We start from the raw sequence: 27,918 nt of genomic DNA, 5'->3' as shown, positions 1-27,918 counted from the left end.
TCATTTGGTTAGAAAGCAGTGTTGGTTTTTGGTTACCTTTAAAAAATGGTGGCATTATAGAACAAACAGTTGAAGCTCAGCATGAACACATCTTGCTAACTTTATTTTCCTTTCCAACAACTAAAATGTGACAATATTTAAGGCCTCATTTACTAAAGGCTTGCATGGGTGTAAAATAAGTTTTATGTAGGCCGTCGACTGGCTTGTTTGTGAGAGGTAAATCTGAAATGTGCATTTGCTTTTCATGAATATTCAATGTGGGGATTTGTGGCAGAATATATGAAAAATTGGGAGGATACAAATAAATTAGTGGACCATGATGCAGTAAATAGGGTTTCAGAAATGTGAAGCAAGATTGCAGCCCCTGTTTTGCGTCTTTACTTGGTATGTCTAAAAAAGGGGTCTCAAACTCATTTTCACCGAGGGCCACATCAGCATAGCGGCTGTCCTCAAAGGGCCAGACAAAACCTATACATGTAACTAAATGTAATGAAAAATAAATGTAACTACTCCTTAATGTTAAATAACTCATTTATTTATTTATTATAACTTTTTAAAGTGACAATTACAGTTGCATAGAAGCATATGTTTGCTTGTTACTCTAGCATAAATCCCTTTAAATTTGATTCTGTCAGTGTAGGTTATATGGACAATGTTTAAGTCCTAATGTATAGTAGCCCAATCAAATATTTCAAGTCTGATTCCCCCTAGATATGAATAAATACACACCATTTTTTTTTCTTTTCTTTTAAGAAATTACAAACTTTTATGCTCTCGAAGGCCACATAAAATGACATGGAGGGCCACATTTGGCCCCCGGGCCTTGAGTTTGACACATGTGGTCTAAAAGAACAACACAATTTTTACACTAGTGGTTGCAGTCATTGGTGGGAGAAAGAACGGTAGACACTAGAAGAGAACATAGAGTTGTACCGATATACAACACATTATAACTAACAAAATGTTGCACAACGCTTTTCTCCTCAACAGAATCAGCTTTACATTGGTTGTGTAAACTTTGTACCATTGCAATGTGTTGCATATCAGCTCAGGGTTGCTTTTTTCCGCTTCAGAATCCACTGGAATTACGTTAACCGCATAAACGGTTGAGGAGTTGTGTTAGTCGAAAGAATGTCAACACTGGAGCTGAAGTGGCGTTAAAGGGGTTAAGGCTAAAAGTTCTTTACAGTCTCATTCAACCAAACACTTGACACATTCAACCTCAAGTGTCCTGCCCAGGGTAACTTCAACAGATGGGCAGGCAAGGCGGGAACTGGACCCAGCCACACTCTCTCTGCCCCTCTGCACTATGGCCTGCACTCCATTTTAGATCCCAGCAGTGAAATTATTGGCCATCATCAGTATAGATTCAGCCCGACCAGCTGCTGAGTGTGCACTGCCACGGCTTAGTGCTCCCATTGCAAAAGACTTTGTGCACTGTAGACTGTTTCATCTGCTAAAGGAGCAGCCCAAACATTGCTTTCCTTCTCTACTCTCCATTGCCTTGATTTAATGTGCACAAACTCCAGTTTACACTGAATTCCCATTTAGATACTGCTGTTTGTGCCAATTAGGCACCGTGCAATCACTAAACAACAATCCCTGAATAGATAAATGTAAATCTTAGGGGCTTGTTTTTTAATGTTTAGGAGTTCCCACCCATCAGAAGATCTACCACAAGTGAACTATAAAAGCGTCCACCTTAACATTTTGCCATTTGATTGGCCTGTGAGATGCAACACACCAATTGGCTGCTGACATAAAAAAGGCCAGTAGGTTGATCAGCACAGAAGGAATCGTTTTTTGAATTTGTGTTTATTTGTGTAGTTCTGTGTGTGTCCTGAAATAAAGGATTTCTAAAAGCACGAAACATTTTTTCTCACAGCCACATAAGGATAAAACATCATTGTAAAGGGCATAATTATGCATTAAAAAATGTGTAATTTTTGTTTGCAGATGGAAAACTTGAACATCAATTTTTAACCACAAAATACTCCATGGGTGGACTTTTAATTTGTGTAGTTCTCTTCATCCAACAGTTTCCCGTCTTTTGTTGTGTCTGTGCATGTATGATGTTTTTTTGCAGCTCCAGTCGCTACCTTTTGGCAACAGTGCAGGGAATTTGTCACGTCATTGACAAAAACCCGTTTTGTCCCCATGTCTCATTGAGGTGCACTCTGAGTCAAAGCTGGCCCAAAGGAAGCCAGGGGCAACGGTTGGAAAAACCGTAGGCTTCCATTTGAACTCCACCGGCATGCACCACCTCTGCGTTTTCTGTCCATTCTCCCAGCAGCCGTTTTCTCATGATTTAGTGGGTCAACACAGGTGGCATTAATCATGTTAATTGCAGCTTGCACCTCAAATAGGACCAGAGCATCATTAGCGTCATTAGTACCACCTGTGTCTGTTTATTCTTTGTCAGAAAGAATGTGAAAAAGCTTGATGTCCATTTTACTCGCCACTTCATCTGGGTTTGTTGCCACTGAGCGGTCAATCTCAGCTGTCAGCTGAAGTAAGAAGTTACTTTAATGTCATGTGATGTCAGATGATGGCCTTACTGTGGAAACCACTTTTTGGACCACCTCATCCTTTTGGAAAGATGTTCGTTTTGGTTCATCCCAGATTAAATCACCACCCTCGACTGTTCTAACCAAAGGAAGTCAATTCAGTCGCCATTTTTTGGGGGGATATGGACATTGCCATGTTGGAACAACAAATCATCAGTAAGCAGTGATTAGTCAGAGTCACCATTTTTATGGCAACCACTCTTACCCAATAAGGATTGAGCTTGTTGAAAGTCCACACCTCTACCTCTGAAAGCAGAGTTATGAGAATCTGTCTATCAAATGGTTTGAACGTCTGTGAAGAATGTGAGATCAGGTGCTTTTCAAGATTGGTCAGTTTCTAATTTGAACTCCGAAAACAAAAAAATATTGTGAAAAAAGTTAGAATTAGCAAGAACACGTGAAAAAAGGTAGCAGAGCAAGAATGGTCATTCTGACAAATACGACTGCGTAATAGCTAGGGCTGTATGCTGTAGTGAGTATCCGAATACGTAAAACATTCGTGATCTGTTCCCAAAATTATGTGAACAAATATTCACGCAGTCTAAGATCGCTGAGTCGTAACCTTTATAAGTCTAATGGAGTGCAGTAAAAATACACTTCAGCCATTAAACACTCTAAAATGCTGAATAATGTTGAATTCTAGGTCATAAATCAAACAAACCAAATGCTCGACTAAAGAATTGGCGAAGCTTCTTGTTTTCAAAGTAAAACTATCGAGTGATTTTTCCTAGATTAAAAAAAAAGAGACTGCAGATAAGTTCTGTAAAATTGTATTTATTTAAATTATATTGAAAAAAAGAAATAGTTTTGAGTTTAAAAACAGGAAATAGTCAAATAGAAAAAAAATCTATATGAATTTAAGAATATTGCAAAAATCTTACAATTTCCTCAAAAGAGAAAACAAATCAGTTTGTAAAGCACGTCTGTTGGAAACACTGTCGTCAGTTTAGAGGAAAAGGTTGTGTTTTCTAGTTTTTACATACTCATTCAGGCGTTGCTGGGTCTTCATTTACGATCTTCTTGTCAGTTGTCACTTGTAACTGCAGTCAGCAAAACTTTGAGGATGGAAAAACCTTTTCAGGCTTAGTTGTCAAATGATCCTAAGCAACAGAGATGTTTATGTTTTGTTTACAGCTGAAGTCAACCAGAAAAAATGTTTGAGTTTGACGACATTGTTAAAAATGATAAATATCACTTTTTTCTTTCACAATCTTTGTGTTTTCATCTGTTACATTTTATTGATTCTGATCTCCTGTTCTAAATAAAGATGGGGATTAATTACATCATTTAAAAGACACACCTATGGAAGCTCTTAAGACCTATATATTTTCCGGACTATAAGTCGCTCCGGAGTATAAGTCGCACCAGCCCAAAAATGCATTATAAAGTAGAAAAAAACACAGATAAGTCGCACTGGACTATAAGTCGCATTTTGACGGGAAATTTATTTGACAAAATCTGAAACCAAGAACTAATAACTTTCACAAACCTCATATGACACAATCATAGCAGACTGTTTATCTCATAATTTCACAGTAATTCTTTCTCATACTTATTTATTCCTTTCATGAAGCATCATTGGCCAACTAATACTCTGTTTTCATGCTGTATTTGTAGAAACAGTTGTCATTTTTATAGCATTTCTGAATCTATGAAATCATTGGAAAATAGAATATTATGTTTTTAACCTTCAAGATCTTACTGTAAAAAAAAGTTTGCTGATTCTCTGAGTCACTCATAATACTCTTAACACTTAACATACCTCATACATCAAATTGACCCAGGACCATCATCTCTGTTCCTCACAAATGAACATAACAGGAGGGTCAACAATGTATTTATTTCAATTTATTTCTAATATAATTCGCTGCAGAGTATAAGTCGCACCCCTTGCCAAACTATGAAAAAAAGAGCGACTTATCCGGAAAATACGGTAGTTGGATTAAATAGTAAGAATCCCGGTTCGATCTGTATGTTTTTTATCTTGATTCATGAATAGAATCGGATCACCGTCTAAGTTATCATCCACAGTCCTAATAGCTGTTTTATTTCTCAGTAAAGTCTTCGGGATTTTTTGGGACTATCTGGTACTTCCTATTAGGAACGCAAAGGGGGAGGGGTCACTCAGTCCAGTTCTCTGTCAGTGATCGCCACATGCATTGGTTTTGAACCAAAGTCACTGAAGTGGACGTGCAGGACAATACTTTAACCCCGCCCTCTCTCCTCTGCAGGAAAGCTGGACTGATTCTCTCCCAGCTGGATGAGCTGTCGCCGTGGTGCAAAGGCCTCCTGCAGGAGCCAAAGATTGGCCTTCGCAGGATGTCCCTGAAGTTCCTCTCGTGCCGTTACACTGACACTAAAGCCTTCGGGCTCCATTGGTCCGACATGGGCCAGGACATTCACAAGGCCTGCGACGAGCAGACGCTGACAGTCATGTACAATGACTACGGCGAGGCCAGGGAGCTTTAAAGGTTTGAGCTTTTTTCTTTGTTTTTTTTGTTTTTTGTTTTTTTCGAGGGGATTTGCACAAAGAGATTTCATAAACATTTTTTAAAAATGTCATTTTCATAGATTTAGGAAGTTGTGGGGAAGTCTGGGAAGAATTCCCTCTTTAATGCTATGAAATGCTGGTTACTCTGTTTACCTTAACTTCTGAGCTAACGTATTATTGTTATTAGACTTTACATTTACAGTCTTATCTCTGTGTTGTATGTCTGGTTGTTCCAGAAGTAAAAAAAAAAAAAAAAATAGTCGTCGTAACACAAAAGTGTCTTTTTCCCGCCGTAAATCCGTCCCAGCCTTTGAACGGCAGAAAGTCAAAGTTGTCTCTGCTTGGTGATTTGTGTTCGACTATAATGTAATGAGATATATTTCCCTTCATACACATCAGCACTGCTGGGAGTCATCATTTATGAAGCAGCTTCACACAGCCGAGGCCTGTGTGTCCAAGATCTGACGATTTGTGTGAAATATTGCTAGACGGGAACACATTGTCCCAAATGTCAGGAGAATCCTGCATGGATCAACCCTGTTGGGTTTCTAACAAGCAGGAACTGGACAGATTTGAGCACTTTCAGAGCACAACTCCAATCCGGGACGCTGCATTTGTCGAGTTTGATCACATTTCAAGAGTAGCTCATGGCAAGAAGCATTAAAGATGAAAAAAAATCTGGATTACAGCTGCTGTCTTTGGATTATACTGCAATTGATTAAAACACAACCCAAAAAAATGGGAAAAAATAAAAAAAAATTATAGTTTTGGAAAATTTGATGTGAAATCTTTCTTTTTTAATATCCAGCATGACTTATATTCAGAAATGCTTTCATTTCACCAAACATTAAAAAGCAGATTTGCCATCTCCAGCAAACCTGCCTGTTTAAATTCAAATAATAAAACGTCCGTCATATTTTACTGATGTTAAACAGCTGGCCAAATACACAAAAGTGATGCTAGCTGCAGCCCGCCAGCCTCAGATCCGTGTGACGTTTCAAGCATGGTAATATTTATATCAGCTGTGCACTTTGTTTTCTCATCAAGATGCATCATTTTGCTGTGGATACCTCTGCTCTGTTTCAGCCGCTTTAGTGAGTAAAAAAACACAAAAGTTCCTGTTCTGCTGTCTTCTATAAGCAGAAATAAAAGCAGTCCAGGAAAAAAAAAAAAACAGAGAGATCGTCACAAAGTGTCCTCGTTTTCCAGATCGACACTTGTAAGCAGATCAAACGTCAATGTTCCACACAAAAAATACAGTTTACGGGATTTTATTTTACTATAAAGACTAGAAAGAATTATTACGGAGTCCCCAAAGGGAACATAGACGTAAAGAAAAGTTAGTCCTGGTTTGTTGTGCTCGTGAGAAAGTATCTGGTCGTTTCTCGAGCACACAACTCAGTTTCCTGTGTATGCACCAGTTATTTTCTTGTGTGCGTGAGAAACCAATTCTAATATTTTTTACTTGTATGTTTCCGTCAGGAGCTCTGTAAATTCCTGTACATAGCATTAATAAAATATTTTACCGCTATAACCTGCTGAATGTAGTGTGGATAGTTTAGACTTGACGTAGTTGTAAACATTTGTACTAAATAACAAATTTCCAGTTTACAGTGGTTGCGTTTCACCTTTTGGAGAGAATGTTATCTAAAGCTTGTGTCTTTTTTAGGCAGTACAAAGTAAGGATTTATTGTACAACTGCAACTAACTGCATCTTTTACTATTTAATGTCTAACTTTTCCCCCCAAAAACTGTCTATAATGAGGATTTCTTTGCCTTTCTTTAACTCAACTACGTTCACTTATTTGTGCAGCTGCCACATCGATGGTAAGTGTCAATAAAAATACACGCCTGTTTTCTTTCTTGATTCGATTTGAAATAACAATCCCTAATGTGAATAATAAATGCTTGTAGATGCAGAACATAAACACATTATATTAGTGTTTTTATTATCCTGTATATTATTACAAAACTTGTTATATATTGCAATATCTGCTTGTGCTACGATAGACACTGTAATATTTGTAATAATCTTGCTGCTGAAGTCGTACGCTTTGGGGGCTTAATGGACGGAGATCAACTTTCAACTCCAACTGAAGTTTAGTAAAAGCAACAAACAGCAGACTCTTTTGGGGGGAAAAAACTGTAAGCAAGCTTCTTTAATCTGCACGATCTTTATTGTGTAATATTTGTGGCATTACTAAACTTTTTCACTTTGCTAAAATTAAAATAATATGAACTTGATGGTTTCCACCAATTTCTGAGTCTCTGAAAGTTTTGATCTTGTTTGTTTCTTAATATTTGCTTCTTGAATGACTTCATTTCTGCTGTCTTAGTGTTGTTTCTCTACGAAAATGCAAGGAGTGAAGTTACTGAGCATTGTGAAAGGTCTGCACTGCTGTCCACATTCAGAAATGCATAATAAAAGTGTACTAATGGACACGTTTGACCTGTTTTTTTTTCTGTCCGATCTTCACTTTAGATTCAGTGGAATCAAAACGCCTCCATAACTTAAGGAAAAATCCCTTTCCTGACCCAAGATTTTTATTCCATATGAAGAAAAGAAAATTAAATGTAAACATGTATTCTTCTTTTAGTGTTCATTAAAAATAAACTATAATATCCACAGGTGGATCAGAAGAAACCCCGTACATCAGCCAAAACGTGACAACTGCCATAAAGAAATATAGATTTAAAAAAGCATTGACTTTGGCAAAAATGAGAAGTAAATATTCTGTCTGCTGTTCCACTATTTTTCAAAATGGTTTTAGTTTTGGTAGAAATGTTTCCTTTGTGCTTGCCGTTAAAATATCTTTTCTGATTGATGCTAATGAGGAAAACACACACACACCAAAACTTGTGAAAGTTTACATTTACTATTCGATGTTAGAGGTACTTAAACTTCAAAGTTGACCGACTTCCCGATTGCATCATCACAGTGCTGTGTAGAGATAGGTCATGGAAACTGGGCCTCTAAAGTACTGAAAATTGGGTTAACTGACAGCACGCCTGTTAACATCATGATAATAGTCATAATGTTTGTCCTCTGATGACAGAAAATGAAAAAGCTTCTGACGTAAGTTCGCTGCTCAACATTTTAATGAGTGTGTTTATAATCCCCACCAAACCGACTGTAGATTTAATCTTTAGGCAGCAAAAGCCACGAACAAACGTCCGACAACAGAATCGCCTGAAGAAGTTCCTGCAATTTTTTGGTCCCACGAGCCATCAGACTGCACAACACTCTTTTACTTTTACTTTAGTTTTACTTTTACTATTACTCTTTTACTTTATTTTTTGATTAGACTGAAATTCTGGGATACTTGACTTGATTTTAGGTGATTGTTCATATTTGCTTTTTATCTTATCCTTTTATCTTTTGATCTATTTATGTGTTTTTATTTGTTTTACGAATGATTATGTTTTTTAAGTGTGGGCAGCTGGCCACTTGAAATTTCATTCGGGATCATTAAAGTTTATCTCTGTCTGTCTGTCTGTACGCAAGGAAGGAAGGAAGGAAGGAAGGAAAGGAAGGAAGGAAGGAGGGAGGGAGGGAGTGAGGGAGGGAGGGAGGGAGGGAAGAAGGAAGGAAGGAAGGAAGGAAGGAGGGAGGGAGGGAGGGAGGGAGGGAGGAAGGAAGGAAGGAAGGAAGGAAGGAAGGAAGGAAGGAAGGAAGGAAGGAAGGAAGGAGGGAGGGAGGGAGGGAGGGAGGGAGGGAGGGAGGGAGGGAAGGAAGGAAGGAAGGAAGGAAGGAAGGAAGGAAGGAAGGAAGGAAGGAAGGAAGGAAGGAAGGAAGGAAGGAAGGAAGGAAGGAAGGAAGGAAGGAAGGATTACATCTCCATACTGTTTGGGGAAAGCAGCAGTGTGGTTTTGATTCACGATTTGAATAAAGAAATACTCAGAAATGCGCTTTTAAGCTTAATTTTGTTTATATATATCAATCAATCAGTTAATCAAACAAATTTTATAAAGCACTTTTCATATAAAAGCATAACACAAAGTGCTTTACATTAAAACAAAACCAAATAATATAAAAACAAGCACAACATTTTAAATAAAAAAACTACTGCCCCCTCCCCGTACCTACACACAGCCCCCTACTCTTTTTACACATCCCACCCCCTAACTGATGGGGAAAGACAATGAGAAATAGGCTGAGCACGAAAACAAGATGTTGGAAACGATATGTAACACAATTTTTGTTCCTGGCTTCTAAGTGTTATATTTCGATTGCTTATGTCTAAAGTATGTGAAAAAATGACTTCATTAAGCACAAACTTTGCTTTCAACGATTTTTATTCATTTTCGTCATATGATCAGGTAAAAACAAAAATTGCACAAGGAGCAGACAAACACAGTCGGAAGCCACTCAACAAGGTTCAGAAATGTGTAGATTTTCTGATTTTCTAGGTTTACGATTGTACTGTGAATCACTTTCTCGAAGTAGCCCCCAAATGTAGTCCCAGTCATGTTTTCATCATACTGTCCTCGGTAACGACGTTTCAAGTCCAATATATCTTGATGAAAGCGCTCGCCTAGCTCCTCAGAGTAAGCTCCCGTGTTCTCCTTGAATTTGTCGAGATGCGAATCCAGGATCAATGGACTTTCAGAGACATTCTGCATCCTATTTTGGCGTAATTCTCTATGAGAGCCTGCACCAACTCCACATAGTTTTCAGCTTTGTGATTAGCTAGGAAGTCATGAACAACTGCAACGAAACTGCTCCAAGCTGCTCTCTCCATCCTGTTCAATAGCTTTGTGAAATCCTCACATTCTATGATCTTCACATTCTATGATCTTATTGAGCCCTGACCTTAGCCTCGGACAGCTTTGGAAAAAGATCTTGGAGGTATTTAAATGCTGCTGACTCCTTGTCAAGAGCAGTGACAAATTGCTTAACCCTTGTGCTATCTTAGATGACCCCACCCTTACATTGACGTGTTCTCCCTACCATGACAAAGGTGGATAAAGGTGGAAAAATTTCATTTAATCATGGACACCAGTGAAGATCACAAATCATTAAAGAAAAAAGGTTCAGCGCACTGTCTAGTGGGTCTAGATGACCCAACTCCCAATGGTAAAATGCCTAGGATAGCACAAGGGTTAGTGGGGCCTAACTTGATGTGCAGCGGTGGCATAAGCACTTTATGAGGTTGTATCAGCGGCTCCCACTTCACATTGCTCTTCCCAACAGAAAACTCAGTCCGTTGTGGCCAGTCCTTTTTGCGATAATGCGCCTTAGTCTCACGGCTGTCCCAGAGACAGAGGAAACAAGGACGTTTCGTGAAACCTCCTTGAAAACCCATGAGCGATGATACCATTTTGAAGTCACAGATGACCTCCCATCCGTAGTCGTCATACTTTAATGCACTCAGCAACATCTTGACACTGGTGTTGTCCTCTTTGAGATGCACAGAGTGGGCCATCGGGAGAGACGGGTAGTTGTTTCCATTGTGAAGCAACATGGCTTTGAGGCTCCGGGATGAACTGTCTATGAATAGGCACCATTCAATAGGATTACATGCGATACCTATAGCCTGGAATAGACCGGCAACATCGTTGCAGAAGTACAGCCCATCACACTGACTGAAGAAGTTGGAGAATATTTGATGCCGCTTCCTCTGATCCGTGACTTGTACGCTATCATCAACCAACATTGAGGCACACCACATTTAATTTCATGGACCCCAGAAAAATGTGTGACCATGCTAACCATAAAGTTTCCCTCCACGGGATACGATTCGAACCACTTGAGAACAGTTCCTGAAAGGCCAAGATTTTTATGTCTGTTTACAAGGATCAGGTGATCAATAGTATCAAAAGCTGCGCTTAGATCTAGTAGAACTAGTACTGAGATCTGACCTGAATCCAAGGCACACCTGACATCATTAACGATTTTTAACAAGGCTGTCTCAATGTGATTCGTTCCAAAGCCAGACTGGTTTACCTCAAAAATGTTGTTTTGTAAGTGAAACTCATTCAGCTGAATAAAAAGAAGTTTTTATAAAATCTTACTTAAAAATGCCATGTTGGACACAGGTCTGTAGTTATTAAAAACTGAAGGGTCTAAATTGGATTTCTTTAGTAAGAGTTTCACCACTGCCATTTTAAAAGCCGGCGGGAAAATACCCGTCTAGAGAGAAGTTCATGATATTTAAATTCTCACTCCTCTATCATGAGAAAAGTGCTACAAGAACATCTTAAAAACACCAAAAATAGGATTTTTGTCAGAGTGAGTCTTTAAGGAAGAAAGGCTGTCGTCATGACCGGCACAAGTTGTTTTACAAACCCTATTTTCTTGCTGCCTTGAATGGAAAATTATCCCTTCTGAGATTAAACTTAATGCATTTTAAATAGGATTTCCTGGTATAAAAAAGGCAATACGAGCAGAAACATTTCACCTCAAAAATGGTAAGGTTTTCTATCTTTTGGTTTCTTTGTTCCAATTTTATCATTTTAGATTTAGGTTTGTAGTTATCTTTAATTCTTAGTTTTTCTTAGGTGTCTCATTTTGCTAGGATCTTGTTTCATTATTACAGCTGCTTCCTTAGATTATTTAGTCTGTAAATAAAAACTGTTCTCTGTCAGATTTCAGCATCACATCTTTAGATTATTTTTGTTATTTTCCTGCTCTTAAGTACTGACTGAATCACATGGTGTAGTTTCAAAATGACTAAACGATTTAGAATGGTTTAGTTTTAGACGGGAAGGGGGGTGGGGTATGCTCCTTGCAAATGGCCCCACTCTGCAGAAACTATGTCCTAGAATGCGACACCGATTTTGGGGATTTTGGTCAAAATCAGCATAATCAATAATGCAAGGAAATTCACGTATTTTCTGTAAAAAAAGAAAAACAATCAATCAATATAAAGTACATATTTATTTCATAGAGTATAAAGCACAGAAAGGTATCACATAGAACAGGATAATACCATCTTTAAATTCTATACAATCACGGATAGGCCTGGTGGGGTTCTTCTTCTTCTTTTTTTTTTTTGGCTGCACACAAGTTTGGTATAAACATTCGTCTCAGAGAGGACTTAACCTTTAACCCAATTCAAATTTCAATGTAATCTTGGATTTAATCACAAATAATAATTAATCTCAGAAACCTAGCGCTTGCTTTTCAACGTCTCTAATATGTGATCATTGTTAACAAAAAATAACACATTTAACTTGTGGATACTGCAGACGATATGTTAGATAATCCAAATATATTATCTATATATGTTAGTTTTTACAGATGTGACCTAGAATTCTTAACAGTGACGAGTCTTTGAAACTAACGAATGTTTTGGGGGGGGGGGGGGGGTGTCTTTGGTACGTCCAACTTCAGAATGGCGATAATAATGGTGATAATATCTGCCCCGTGTGGCCTTCAGAGTGAGAACAGTTGCCCCGATTGTCTGCCCCTCCCCCGACAAATCTGGTCCATGAAAAGTACGTGCGTACTAGTGATTCCAGTTATTCTGACGGGATTTCCCAGGAAAAGGAGCTGCAGTCAGTTAGGCTCTCTTCTTGGTAACGTTTTCCGACTCCTCAGCAGCGCCTACGCTCTGTCCGTCTGCGATCTTAGGTTCTTATGCAACTCGGCTGAATGCAGAAATCAAAGTTTCACACCATCAAGACTGATAATTTGATGCATTCTAACAATAAAAAGATCTAACAGTGGAATAGAAATGACCTTTGATTGTACAGAGTTTAGGTTTAGTTGACTTTGTATTACAAAATGTTAAAATAGGATCTATTTTTGTGTAGTTTAACACATGTTTTCCGTCTTTAATGCGATCCTCCTGCAGCTCCGCCCCTCCCGTCGGAGAGTTTGCTCTTGTTCTCCTTTGCTTCCGGATCACGGCACGCGCACTCATCCTCGCTGCAGTCCACGCCAAACGGAATCACCTGAGGATGGAAATTTCAAAGAAACGTCAGACGACGGACATTTAAGTGGAGAAAACAGATTAAATAGAGTTTGGGAAAAATGGAGTGGAACTTCTCGTTTTGGGATCAACTTAAATGACAAAACCAGACGATAAAAACGCATTTGTTTGACCGGAATGAGTCGTGTTGTGTTTGAGCGGAAAGCGATTCATTTCTTAGTACGTGTTCTCTACTCCAAGTTTTGGGGAGTTCCCCGTACGGCAATAAAGCACACGTCAAACACTTCAACGTGGCATTTAAAGGGCAAAATTTGAAAAAAAAAGTCTTGTTGGTGTTCTGGGGTAAGAGGGAAGAGGAGGAGGAGGGAGGAGGAGGATCACACCACCGTGGAGGTGAGCGGATGAACACATGTTAAGAATCAACAACAAGAGGCTGCCAGCTCTTGTCTAGGAAGCAAGCCATCACCACAGGTTGCAAAATAAACTCTGGTGCCCCGCAAAGCAGTCTGCTGCAAGAAATGTAAACATTCGCTCCCCGAGTGAGAGCGAGGCCGGGAGAAAGAACAGAGAGTGTGAAGAGGAGAAGGGAAAATAAAGGTTGAGAGCAGCGAGAAGACAAGTGGGAAGCAGCGGCCTGACGACCATTGCACTCGCTTTTGGAGCGAGAGGGGACTGCGGCGGCAGAAGCAGCAGAAGGCCTGCCTCCACAGTCAGAAGAACTGGCACCATGGCTTAACCTTTACCTAAAAGGCTGATTCCTGATTCGCTGATGGCATTTCAATGGAATATTCCATCTTTAAAGGCTACACACAACCCACTGCAAAACATTCCTTTGAAAACAAAAGCCAAGATTCCCGGCTGCTCACTCCCTGCTGTTTTACGCAGCACGCTGCAGAACAGAATGCACGGAAAGAGGAAACTTTAAGATGATGTTTTCAGCCATGCATGCAATGAAAAGCAACAAAATCCTCCTCCATCTGTGGAGCAGCGAAGAGCAGCTTCCCTGATTTTCCTGCATCATCTCCTCATCCCTGGTTGGCTGATAATTAAAGTAGCGAGTTTTGCAAATGCTGCTTTTATTGCTTTTCCATTTTAGTCATTGAGGGAATCCCATCATTATTGAGGGGCTGCTAGGAACAAACCCCCCGTGAGGAAAAGACCAACCCAAACATGCAAATATGCCTTAAAGCCTTAGTCACAACTGCCCTCATGACTGGATACGGGCTGTCAGCAGGCAAAAATGGGCAAACCTGCATGGGTCACCCTAGTGATCCACGCAAGGTTATAGACCAGGGATGTCAGAATCCAGACTTCGAGGGTCGGTGTCCTTTCACTGAAGCTCCTTACTGGCCGGACACACCGGATCCAGGCAGATAAGACAGGATTTCTGGAAAACCAGCAGGAGGCTGGCCCTCAAAGCCTGGAGTTGTAGACCGTTGCAAAAATGTGCATGCATATTTTTATCAATGGGCAGTCTGCAGAACATTTATACAACACCCAAGGGTAAAGTAAGGGTGAAGTGGGTGAGACGCCAGTGTGTCACATAAGGGCAGGCACCTGGCATGAATGCTGACTTTTAGAGAGAATAGTTTATGTGGGCATCCTACGGGCGCCCTGTAGGCACACTACATGAATGCAGCATTTGAACGTGATCAGTGAGGTGCCAGTATGCGCACCTGACTAAAGGCTAGTGTGCGGCGTAAGGACACAGCGTGGAAGCATCACTCGTATGGGTGATTCGTATCGTGAAGTGATTCACATACCACACGCACGACAATCATACGTTCCATTTTCATGACGTCACTGGAAACTGTAAGACACACCTGCTCTCCTTTTAATGCCTTAGTCCAGGGGTCGGCAACCTGGACCTCTCAAAGAGCCATTTTAAAGACTAAAGCCGCAACAGTAGAGGTGTTAGAAAAAATTCTTTTGCCAACATATCGCAATAGTTAATTTGGCAATACTTGTATTGATTCAAAATACTGTCAGGATATTTATTTAATTATTTATTTTAATTATTTTTATTCTTTATGAGCGTCATGTTTCCTTTGATCTTTTGTCCAATTTCCACAACCTTGAATAGACTTTTCGGTCTTTCAAAACAAATTCACTTTGATGCAGACTCCTTTCTATTTATTTCTTTTCTTTAAATTCAGTAAACCCAATAAATTATATTAATTCTTTTTTTATGGATGACAACTATTTTTTATTAGGAAGCAGCTGTTTTGTTGCGGGTCTGGAATCATGAGCGGTGAGTCTAAGCCCCGCCCCCGCCTCTCTACCTGTTCATTGTTTTCCCCCGCGTGCAACCCCCCCTCCAGCGTGTTCTACACAGATAGCGCAACATGCGTTCATCATAGCAGACAGGTGACAGGATAGTGGGAGCATCCTAACGCAAATTTAATTAATTTTACGCGGAAATGGGTGGTGTAACCCTTGTGCTATCCTATGCACTTTAACATTGGGAGTTGGGTCATCTAGACCCACTAGACAGTGCGCTGAACCTTTTTTCTTCAATGATTTGTGATCTTCACTGGTCTCCATGGATTACATGAAATCCTCTCCACCTTTATCCACCTTTGTCATGGTAGGGAGAACCCGTCAATGTAAGGGTGGGGTCATATAAGATAGCACAAGGGTTAAGTCTAGGGGGGAAAAAAGCCTTTTTTTTGGGCGTTCATGTGACCCTACGAGATCACCGCTGACTGTCTTTTCAGAAGAACTTTCCATCTCATAACAGACTCTGGTCGGCGTGCACAGCTGCAGACACGGCCCCTCCGCGCGTTTACGCTGCTCTCACTACCTGACGGTGTTAAAGGCACCACGGCAATTTTAGAACATGATCGTTACTTTACAAAAACACAGAGAGCCACAGCACAGGAATGAAAGAGCCGCATGCGTAGTGGTAAACCCCAAACGGGTTTTTGGGGTGTCCGTGCCCAAAGCGCATACCCACCAGAAAGGGCAGTTGGGACTAAGGCATGAGATTGCAGCAGCTCCTGGCTGCCCAAAAATCTGCCGGACCCATACGGTTCCATCCCCTGTACGGGTGCATGTGACTAAAACCTAATTTGGGATTATATCCGAAAAACTGTCAAACTAAACAGAAAACATCACCTCGTTTTGTTTCAATTCTGGATTTGTGGCAAACTAGAAGGAATATCAGTGTGTTACTTTTCCAAAACAACTGGACTGGCAATAATTTCTCCACCTGGATTAGTAGAGTCCCATCCAAACTGAGCGGTCTACAAACAAGGCTCCATTACTGCCCCCCGCCAGCTTCATCCCAGCGGGAGCCACGGTGGCAGTCAGGATGCTGACTCTCACTCCGCTTTACTTCACTTCCTCAAAGCCCGGCTCGCTCAGCTCCCGGTTTTTACGGTGGCCGAGCAAACCGCAGACCGTCAGACACCTCTCTGCTCCCCCTTCCCCTGTAAAAGAGAAGTGGTGGCCGTCTGGCAGCTCGTTTATTATGACGGCAGTGGTAGACTTGCTGAACTCTCTCTCTGTTGTGGCGGGAGCTGCCTGTGACTCATGGCGTGTCGCAGGACATGCAGGAGACAGCGAGGATCCAGCCAAATGTGGGCCATAGAAATGAAGACATAGGGCCTCTTGAATGGGTGTAAAGAATAAATGGCTGTACGGATGCCAAATAGGGTATATTGGAGGCTGAGAAGGGGGGCCCTTCCCCAGTGTCTACACGGGATGGAGGTTCTCATGAAAGCATGGAAAAATAGGAAAAAAAAGATGTGTTTACCCAGAAGCAGTTGAGGGCCTGTTTTCCACCGCGGCGTGACCTGGGCCCGCTCATTATTATTCATACCATTCCTCTTAGCCAGCAGATATATGGAGCAATTATTTAGGCAATTAGCGTAATGTGATATGTTTGCAACTTGCAGCGAGCACGAACCGGCTGTCATCATGGGCGAGTACGCCGGGGTAGAAAAACACAACATATCCCACTTAATCCTTAAAATGGATTGGATTTTTTTTTTTCAACAACAAAAAAAAAAAGGTTGTTTTTAACGTCACGGCCGCCACCTCAACAGGTTTGCAAGTTCTGCAAGATGCGACAGTTGAGCGGGAAAGGCGAGAAACCGTAGAGTGGTCTGGGGTGATGAAAAGCTGCTTATTTACAGCCTGAGTGGAAACTCTGGAAGGCACAAGTTTCCCATGTTATTTTAAGTACAGATGAGGGAAACTAAATAGGCACGGCCGCTAACAGCGGAGAGGGGAAGCTAAGAGGGATCAGTGTTTGTTTACGTAGCAGAAGTCTCCTGCAATGTGGTGCAGGGCTCGGGCCAAAACGGACCGTTTTCTGCCGCTGCAAACACGAGGAATCTGAATGTAGGAGCTCGGTCGGCCATGAGACGATCGGAAAAGACTCTAAAATCCAAAGTAGAGTGAAATCTGCATTGGGGTGTTTACCTCCTTGGTGGAGAGTGTGGACGGACAGCAGTCCCCTCCGTCATACTGGCAGTAAGCCCTGTTGTTGTTGGTGTCGCACCAGCCGTCCCCTCCAAAAGGCTAGGAGCAAGATGTAAACAAGAAACCGTGTCATGGTGGCAGATATAACACTTTTTATTTAGTCTGCAGAGCCCAAAAAGAAGGTAAGGCAAATTGTAATGATTCAAAAGCATTCAATCTGTGACCTAATATAGGATAAAAGTAATTAGCAGTTGTAAAATTAAGCCACACTATAATTGTCTGTAAAACATCAACATGCTGATGATAAAAAAAAAGCTTCCTGCAGTTAAGACAGTTTTAAAGAAGGCAGGTCATTTGAGACTGTTGTTATTGATCCTCCTGCTAGAGCTCGTGTTGTTGCCACTGAACTGCTCCAGGTTGTTAAAACGCTGGAATGTTGAAATGACGTAACAGCCAGCAAGGAAAACAGCAGTAAAAAACAGCACTTTGTAAGCTCTCCGTCACATTTCAGCTCCATAAACTCCACTCTTAACCGCTGCTCCTTTCATCTGGGTTCCTCGCTCTCTCTTTTTTCACGGGGCCAGCCTGAAAAACTGTTAATTATGAGGGAAACTTTTCATCAGCGCTGACAAGTTTGCTTCAGTAACAGGAGAAGTGCTATTGCTTCTGAAAAAAAATGCATTCTTCCAATCCTAAATGGAAAAGTAGATATACATTTAAAAATCAATACAATACTTTTATTGTTTTGTGAATGGGGATTTTTCATTTTTTCTCTCAATTTAATTTGTGTTTAACATTTTTAATGTTCATCTATTTACTTAACTTGATGTCAATCTGTCAGCTTTTTACATTTAGGTTTTATGAATTACCATTCATGACAGACATCAATGCTAAATTGCAAGAGATGCTGCTGTTAAATTCAAAGTTACTTTTTCTAAAACAGGGGTCTGGAGCCTTTCAGGCTTAAAGAGCCATTTGGGTCCATTTCTCACTGACAACAACTTCCCCCTTTAGAAAAAGAAGACACCCATTTGTATCTATGTTATCGTCACTATCATGATAAATTTAAATTAACTACTGTTTTTATTGGCAAAAATAAAACATTAACAAAGAGAAAATAACTTTTTTTCCCAAAATATGAATGTTTCTAACTTGACAGAGGTTCACATGACTTACTTTCACAATAAATGACACCCTTTACCACATAGGATTATCTGGAATGTAGTAGTAGGAACCGTAATGGCAGCAGTGATTTAAAAAAAAAAACGTTTATTTCACTTTTTTTTCTGCGAAAAATTCATAGATCAAACAAACGAAAATCAAATCAGAGCAAATGAAGTGACCCATACTGGATTTTTTTAACTGTAGACGCACTTGAAATCCTTGAATGTGTTCAATAATAGAAAATCCTTCTAAAAATCCTTAATTCTGGTTGTACTTACTGACCTCCAATTGATTTTATGTGTTACACTGCACACAAATCTGTCAACATGTTTTAGTTCCACTTTGATTTATACTGTCCTTCAACTGTTGAATAAAGTTTGAGGTTTTTTTACTCCACTCCTTGCTTACATTTGACTCTACAGTTACTTTTTAAAATACATTTTCTTTAACCAGAAAGCCACATAGAAAGGGCAAAAAGGCCATATGTGGCTCTAAAGCCGCATGTTGCAGACCCCTTTACTAGAATCCTACCAATGGCTTTCTCAATTATTGTAATTCTATTGTGGGAAAGTACTGCTGACAATATTTTACAGTACAGAAACCTAAATACAGAGTATTAAAGCTATAGGGTTTTCAGGCAGACATTTAAATTGTTTCTTCTAATTCCTGAAGGATCTTTGTTTTTATAGTTGGTATCCTTAAAATATTTTAATACTACCTGCTACAACCTTTTTTTTCCATTTTAACTTACAATTCATTTATTTTACATAAAGCTATTGTAAACTTCCCTGCACAAAAAACCCTGCAGTTTTGAGGTAGCTAAGTCCAAAAACTATTATGCTGAGAAGTGTTTTGCTGCTCTTTGAAAGAGTTACAGCAAGTGCTTTGTCTGTCTTCACTCCAAAGATAAGAGTTCCCTCCTTTTCTAAGGAAGATCCAGAGATGGAGCCGATCTACTGATGAGGTATCAGCTCTGCCCGGCACCTGCTAATGACCTCAGTAACAGAATCCTCTGAACTGTGGCCCGACAGAGAATAAATAGCCAAAAAAAGGAGCAAAAAAATGCAGACGTGGAGTCGGTAAGAGGTGAGTGTGACCGGCTCTGGCACTTAAGAATGATGGCTACGTAGCCTGATGTTTCCTGCTGTGGTCATTCAGATAGAGGTATGTGTTTAAAGTCTGAAGTGGACGGAAACATCACATCCAGTGTACTGATGAACGACCCGGGCCCTGGTGTAGAAGTTAAATCTGCCTCTGCCTTTGGAGTGTGTCTGTGAGGATTTAGAGTAATGACTGTTTGCTTTGGCAAACCCAGCCTGACTGAGGAAGGAAATCGATGAATTCAATGTGATTTAACAAGAAAGCCTTAACACCCCCCCCCCCCGAAAAAAATGACTTGATCAAAAAGAAAAAGAGCAGATGCACTTATCACTTGATAACTGTTTAAACGTGTTTTATGTAGGGGGTTATTGGTGGTCCCTGACTTTTGTGTAATGCTTTGGCCAAAGCAGGTTCCCTTTGGGGGAAGACAGGAGTGGCACGCACGTTTGCGGAATTTAACTCGCGCAGAATGTTGAGACTAAAGGGGAAAACCCTAAAGGTTTTTCCCCGAGGTGCCAACAATTTGAAATGAGTGCAGAATGTCAGTTTTAGTTTTGGCTTCATCCGATGGGCTGATGGAGACACTTCAAAGGCCTGAACCTGTGCAGAAGGAAAGAGCAGCTGCTGAGAAGATTTCTCCAGCTTTCTCCTCTCTTCAAAGAACTCCCTGGTTGAAGAAACCCCCTACCTTTCCCAACTAAATGGCCGTGGCATGGATAAATCCATTTAATCGCTCTGTGTCTGAGTAAATACTTTACCAGCGACTACAACACAAGCTTCAAACAAATCACTTCTTGTGTGTACATTTATGAATACCTGCACAAAGCACTAACTTTCACTAGCCTCAAAACCCATTGAATGATTGGAAACATTTCCAGAAATGGCCTTTATCCCAGCAATACATGCATTTTGCCTCTTGGTCAAATCTCTGCAAATTAGGATAAGCCTTTTAAATTTTTTGCCCCCCTCTCTTTTCTGAGGTTAATTGAAAGGCTAAGGTCCATGTTGAGGTTAATTAGCATTTTCATTCCCCTCCAGGCTGCATATACATAACTCTTCAGAGACATGCATCCAACCAAGAAGATTGGAGCAGCCAGAGTTGGCTGCACACCTCAGTCTCAAACGGATAATTAAAAGTTCAGCTGGTTTGTCTGTTATCTTTGAGCGGTGACTTGCCCTTAAATCAGAGCAAAAATAAAAAAACAACAACAAAGAAAAACACAGAGAAACAAATCGCAGGCCAACGAGGCACTGTAAGGGTTCTGTGGTTTTGTTTGGTTTTTGTGGTTTTTGGTCATGTTCTGAGTTTCCCTCAGTCACACGGTTTCCCGGTCCATCATGATCCACAGCTGTCATCATTTTAGTTAGTTGCACTCAGCCTATTTAGTGTCTGCTTTTGAGGTCATTTGCTCTGTTGTGTCACCTTTTTGTTGCTCCATGGGTTTTGGCTTTTTCAATTTGTTTATGAAATGTTTTATTTTGTGTCACCAAGCCTGGTCTCCTGAATTTTGGGTCATCCACTTGCAGCTCCTGACAGGCACCCTTCTGGTGCTGACTCTTTAAAGACCTACTCCAATGAAAAGGGTGTTTTTGCTGTTTTTAACTTATTTTTTAGCATTTTCCTGATGATGGAGAACATATATAAAGAAAGTGAAGCGTATTATTGCTTTATGCAAATCGTGGGGAATCAGGAGCAAACAAAAAATGCAGTTTGGGGGCCCCCGTGGCGGTCCTGCTGGCCCTGGACTGGGTGGCGGATGTGATCACCCGGGGGGCGGTTGTTCTCTATCTGCTGACATGCGGGTGTTGGGGGGGGGTTTCTGGCTGCTGCTGCTGCTGTGGCGGGGGTCTTGGTGTGGGGATGGCTGGGAACTCTCCCTCCTTCTTTTTGCATTCCATCATCCATTTTAGAAGAACATAAACACTCACTTGAGTACAGGTGTTAGCTCACCTAGTTAGCATGACTGAATGAAATATTTCACACTAGTTGGTTTGAAGGCATAAGTATGCATGTGTGAACATTATTTGTGTAGTGTACATGTTGACATGTGAACATTTTTTGAGCCAACAGGTGTGTTTATAACAATTGAGTGTATGTGTGGACAGGCCCCGCCCTTATAGTACTACATCTAAACCTCACCGTAATGAGTATATTTGAGTGTATTTTCAAATATGATTAATATGAATAAAGTTTGGCCTCGATTACAAAAGGGGTTTATTCAGTCATACCTCTGGTTTGTCAGAAGATACATAACCCCTGTTTTTAAAGTAAAATATGTCCAACACAAGAGGCCTTCAGCTCTCATCTGTTTGCCCAGCTGTTGGACAGGACAAGTTAAAAAAAAAAGCAGTTTGAAAAAGATTGTATTTGTTACATTGAAAATACAATGGGTCCCTACTTAGAAGTCTACAAACCATGCTCACTACTCAAAAAAAACAAATAAATATTAGCATTTTACAAAGACTATTTATGAATCCACTGTGTTCTGAAGATGAAAACTTCATACAAAATGCACAAAAATACTTTAAAGAGCCTACATAATGCAAAGTCTACTTTTTTATATTAATTCCTCACTATTAGTGGTATTTTGATCCATTCAAAGTATTCTGAGTATTCTTCTAAAAACCTGTGCTCTGAGCACCAGCCCCACCCATTCCACAAAAAAGAGCAGATTCTCACATTGTGATGTCACCGGCCCCTTCCAGGAAGAGTCTGTGTGGCCAGCACCGCCCCAGGGCCAACACACACACCCGCTTTCTCCACCGAGCTAGCAGTGATTGGCAAAAACCTTTCATTTTATTTGCACAATAAGAAAATCCGTCTTTGCAAAAGTTTGGATGATGTTGTTTTTTTCGTGGGCGAATTGCAGAAATGCAGTTTAATCTAGGTTGGAGTAATGAAAGGCAGTGCCTCAGAGATGTAGTCATTTTACTTCCAAGTAGAAAAAAGGAGCTGTGAAAATAATTTAAAAAATATTTAAAAAATTGTTCTTTAGTGTGCCAAAGGTAAAATACTATCATACATGTGGATATAGTTTACCCTGACGGGGTAAGAAAGGCATGATATAGGCCCCTTAAAATACTTTTTTTTTAACTTGTTCAAACGCAATGGTCTATATTCACCAATCTAGTGAGCATCAATGTATACTGGTTTTTTGCAGACTTCTAGAAAATTTCTAGTGCACTAAATTTTGGAATTGTAGATTTGGATCCCCCTACAAAAAGTTTTTATTTTTTACTTTGGCTAAAAACGAAATAATCATAAATAAAAGATTTATATAAACTCTTTTAAAATAGATCAAAAGAAGATCGGAATGGGACTTTAAGCTGGTGTACTGTCATGAGTCTTTTAAAGAAAACTGAATTCTTTTGTTTAAACATGAAAATACACTTTTTTCCTACTAACACCCAATTCTTCTTTTTTTAGTTTTATTTTATTTCCACCACTTATCTACCACCTCAACTCCTCACTACAAAATGTAACAGTGTCATCCTTCTAAATTTTCTCTTTTTGGTGGCATACTTTTAATACTTTTCAAATTATTTCTGTATGTATTTTTGCAGCTCACAACAAAAGCACTTTATGGGGAAATGTCGGAAAGTCCAAGGCCGATCAAATACAGTTCAGTTTATCGCAATTCAGGTCTAATCGGAATCCAATTTAAACACCTATTTAGAAGAACTGTATGTTCTGTTGTTATAACTGTCACTACGGCAGTGGGTGGTTATGAGCTGTAAAGCAGTCAGATCTCGCTGTTCCCATAAAACCTGCAGCATCAAACGCCCAAAAGGGAGAGCGTGTCCTGCAGTGAGGAGCCAAGAGCCCTGGATGTGCACACCTTCACCAGCAGACAGTGAGCCATTCCGCCTTCAAAGTGGTGGAGAAAGTGTTTCCAGAGGCATGCGTGCCGGGAGGTTATCTTCACTGAGCTCCAAACGAAAAAAGGTGGACACATGGAGGAGAACTTGATCAAATAAAAATCCAGGAAAGATATCATCAGCAGAGCAATGACGTTTAATCAGCCTCTTATGTTTAGTCTACAGTCGTGCAAAAAAAGGCTCAGGTTGGGTAAATGAGTGGCCTTAATTGAACCCCCACATTTTTATTTGCATATTTTTGTTTTTCAAAAGCAAACATTTTTGAAACGTTTTCTCACGCTCCAACCTTTAAGTCGCAGCAGGTGTTTGTCAGACATAACAACCCTCCGTGAGTCCCGATCGGAGGTGTCGGCTGTGTGTCACAGCGGTATCAGTTTTGTGGAACAAAGATTGTAATCAAACGTTTTGCTTTTCTTCTGCATTTTTGTACAATTAATACTCGCTCAGTTTTAATTTGATTCAGGCTAAAAGCTTCACCGTGGGATCGAGCAAATCAGAACAGCAGAGTTTACTTTTTTTTTTGTTTTAATCATTTCTGCCAAAATACCTCAAATCAAACGATGCATAATTTAATGCATTTAATTGGCTAGTGGTCCAGTCTTATATCTAGTAATTAAGCTTGACACTTCTATGAAGAAGCTTCTAGTAGGAAGCATTTACTTTCTAGCACTAAAGGTGAGATAAAAACATTTAAAAAGTATTCTTTGCTGGACAGGAGTCCAAGGTAGATGTTTTAGCCAACTCACACTGTCAACCCGGAAAGGGATGCATGGTTCGATACGGAGAGGGAAGCAATGACATCTGGAGGAAATCTGGCACAGATCACAAGCAACACATGTGGTCTAGTATAATTTACAGAGTTGTAGTGGAGGAGTGGGTCACAAGCAACTGTTTTGCCTAGCAGCAGCCACGGCAAAGTGGAGGGGGAAAATGTAGTGCTGGCAGGTCGGAGCGAATATTTGAATACTGTGAGCCATCAACAGTTTATGTGTTCCATCGGCAGTTCCAGCCTTTTTCTCTGAACCCGGAGGGTGAATGTCATATCAAATCTAACGGCGTTTGCGGTTTGAGATGATTTACTGTTGGCGTTAAAATGTGCATACAGATTTTTTGATACCCGCAACATCTGTTTCAGGATCTCCAAGGCTCATCGCAGGTGTCGCTGGCCAGGAAGAAGGCTTCCTCCTAAAAAGACTGATGGTCTATCGCAGGGCTCCATTAAAAGTTTAATGTCAGATTATGTTACTGTCTTTAATATTACGAGCAAAGTCGCACTTGTATAGCTTCTGAATAGAATTTGTAGACTTATTTAGAGAAATAATAGATGTGTTTCTCTCATATTGGAGCCTTTTTATCTCAAAACTTAGAACTCCCATTGATTACATATATTATATAAACATATCAAAATATGAAACTGAGTGCTCAACTGTGAACTATGAATGTAAGATTTGATGAAAGGTGTCGTTTTTAGTCCCAAAAAGCATAAACTGAGATCTGTATGTCATGCTGTTCCACATCTATCAAGCGCTTTCTCCAAAAAACAAAGCCCTCCATGGGTCTGCCTTAACCCTTGTGCTATCCTAGGCACTTTAACATTGGGAGTTGGGTCATCTAGACCCACTAGACAGGGCGCTGAACCTTTTTTCTTCAATGATTTGTGATCTTCACTGGTGTCCATGGATTACGTGAAATCTTTCCACCTTTATCCCCCTTTGTCATGGTAGGGAGAACACGTCAATGGTCATCCTAAAAGCGGGTGACTTTAGGGACAATCCTCAGGATCAGTCAACACTTCTCTGGCACGGCCAATAACAGACAAGTTGTGATTTTTGTTGCTTTTAGTCAAGAAGGGAAACACTGCAAACGTCAAAGCTATACAAAAAGATACTTCAAACATTTAAAACCTTGTTTTTTGGCGTTCAAGAAATTTCAGCAGGTTTTAAATTATTTTTTAAATTTTCTTTGCTCCTCATTTTTCCAAGCTAAGGAAATTATTCTTAATATGAGTCAAGATCCTTTTGCTCCAAACTCTTGATGAAAGAACATCCTAATTTAAGACTCAAATTAAACTCAAATTGCACTGTAATTTTTGGTTTGATTTTAAGCATGTTATTTTAAAGTCCAATAAATACTGACTAGTTTATTATCAATAAATGTATTGTCCTTATTTTGGAAACCAAAATTTAGATTTATGTTCTAAGAATAAGTGCTAGTTCTTTTGTGAGGATTCATTAAGATGGGCCAATTAGAACTAGGATCGTATTCCAATTTTTTTTCTAAAATTCATTTCAACTTATTGCACTAGTATGTTGTCACCATACTCAAAATGAACTACGATGGGGTACATTAAAACAAATAAACAATACTAACCACAGCTTCAATGTGTTCATTCACCAAAAATGAATACACACTTTTTGGATACAAGTGAACACTCCAGTAACAAGCAAACAAGTACAAGCCTCTAGTAAAATGTCTAAAGCTGTGTTTATGTAAAGAGATGTAAGGATGACCCATACAACTTACTCTAAATTTAGGGCATAAAGCCTACTTACTAAATGATTTTTCATAGCAAAAACATGTTTTTTTTGTTTATGTTTTATGCTGACATTTTATGAACCTAAATTATCACTCTAGTTTTGAGAGAAACACACTAAGACGTTTACAGATAATGATCATTTGAAATGACCGTACAGCAGGGTAAGACCTTTCATTACCTTGTGAGCTTTCATTTGTTTGTCTTTTCTGTCAAATAAAATAAGTAACCACAAATGTCTGTTGGATACTTCGTTAGAATCGGTTGACATTTCCAGCACCGTTTCTGGAAAGCAAGAAAAAAGAAAGAAACAGAAGCTCCTTTGACGGAATATGCGTTTCTGCCGGAGATTTGTGTTTATGAAAAAAATGCAGACGGACAGGTATTTTTTAAGAAAAGATAAAAATAAAGATGCCACAAGATTTATTTTTTGCCTAGTGCTCTCCAAAAATAAATCCTAAATGGATTTTTACCAGATATGGTCATTTTGCATTATAAAAGCTAACTTAATGCACTTTGTTGTGTGAAAGAACACAATTATAATTGCATACAACCAAAAGACATTCATGAGTTGGAGGCCACTCTAAATGTAGCAATTAGGTCAAATATTAAAGGAAATAAATGGTCTTTTCCAAATTTATAGAGAAAAAAAACCATCTGGGTCATGGAAAACTTCAACTTCAAATTTCATGGCCTCTCAACACCTGTGAGGGATTTACTAGTTTCTGGCCAAAACGGTATCATTCACCACTAAAACACTTCACTGACAGCTGACAAGATCCGGGTGAGACTGATATCTCTGTGGATAATCCTCCTGTGTCAGCCTCCTTGGAAAGATGAATAGAATAAAGGGAAAACCAAAACGGTACCATTCAAATGTCTGCAAATGCCTCGCTTTTCCTACCTCACAAGACTGGATGCAGTGGATGTTCTGAGGGTTGGGATACCACTTCAGCTTCCCGGTGCAAACTATGCTCTAAGAAGCAAAGAAAAGAGCACATCTTTTAGGAGAAAAAACCGCAAAGAAAAAGGAAAACAGCTGAAGAAAATCATGATTTACAGACAAAAACTGTACTTTTAAGGCAAACCATTTTTTACTTGAGCAACATTATTTTGATTAGAATTTACAGAAAAAAAGTTAAATTGTTGAAAGTGGATTAGGTCCAGGGATTTGTAAGAATTTGAGATAACACAATTCACAAAGTATCGTCAAAGATATGTTGTGAATAATAAGAGATCAGCCCAACTATTTGACTTTGGCAAGAGCAGACTGACTGACCACCCAACGTTAAGGCAAAACTGACGCGCTGTTTGCCACATCATTAACGCAAGCGCATTTCCTAAGATACGATATTGAGAAACATTATCCATCTTTTAGGGAAAACAACAGCACAGGTAGTCTGATCCAAGATCTGCCATTCCTGTTTTTTTTCTTTTTTACTGATGTGTAAACACAGTGTGTGAGAGATATGAGAGCAGTTCCTAGAAGGCTTGACGTCAATCTGAACCTTTAGTCCTGCTATCTCCCTGTGATTCTTTGCAATGTAAAAACACTCGAATGATAACAAACACACGCTCACTATTTGATTTTGTAGGACTATTAGTTGACCCATATAAGAAGAAAAAAAATTCCAGATAACCTTAAAAAAACACTAACTTGGTAGAGGTCAGGTATTATCCGATATGAGAAACATTTGCGCTTTCATCTGGCCATCTATTCTTTAAGCATCAGCAGGTTTTAGAGCCGTGGTAGCACACGGGAGGCTCACGGCTCCCTGCTTTCTCCAGCTTCCTCCACATAATCATGGGGGGTCCCCAGCTGCACCCACTCAAGGCGGGCGATAAAATTGCCCAAGAAGTCCTGGGTCATCCCTGGGG

The 27,918-nt window shown here is 39.8% G+C and overlaps 2 protein-coding genes across 9 annotated transcripts in view; one reads left to right on the top strand and one right to left on the bottom strand.

Moving 5' to 3' along the window:
- The window catches only part of astn1 (astrotactin 1), a 339,194-nt gene extending 331,696 nt beyond the window's left edge, over positions 1–7,498 (top strand). For all 6 annotated transcript variants that reach the window (XM_011486590.3, XM_011486589.3, XM_020710964.2 and 3 more), the window contains one exon: positions 4,799–7,498. In XM_011486590.3, coding sequence (XP_011484892.1) covers positions 4,799–5,036 — 238 coding nt within the window. In that variant the 3' untranslated portion in view covers positions 5,037–7,498. The remainder of the gene's footprint in view (positions 1–4,798) is intronic.
- A 4,421-nt stretch (positions 7,499–11,919) lies between these two features.
- Positions 11,920–27,918, bottom strand: part of pappa2 (pappalysin 2) — a 60,836-nt gene continuing 44,837 nt past the window's right edge. For 2 of the 3 annotated variants that reach the window (XM_023965190.1, XM_023965189.1), the window contains 3 exons: positions 26,945–27,016; positions 17,364–17,462; positions 11,920–12,957 (listed from right to left, as the gene is read on the bottom strand). In XM_023965190.1, the coding sequence (XP_023820958.1) occupies positions 12,838–12,957; positions 17,364–17,462; positions 26,945–27,016 (291 nt within the window). In that variant the 3' untranslated portion in view covers positions 11,920–12,837. Of the gene's footprint in view, positions 12,958–17,363; positions 17,463–24,046; positions 26,868–26,944; positions 27,017–27,918 lie in introns of those variants that run through there. The other variant, XM_023965191.1, reaches the window with a different exon arrangement.

The sequence above is a fragment of the Oryzias latipes genome, chromosome 17 (assembly GCF_002234675.1).
Source record: "Oryzias latipes chromosome 17, ASM223467v1".
NCBI classification, from domain to species: Eukaryota; Metazoa; Chordata; class Actinopteri; order Beloniformes; family Adrianichthyidae; genus Oryzias; species Oryzias latipes.
This window is presented reverse-complemented; position numbering and strand designations above follow the sequence as displayed.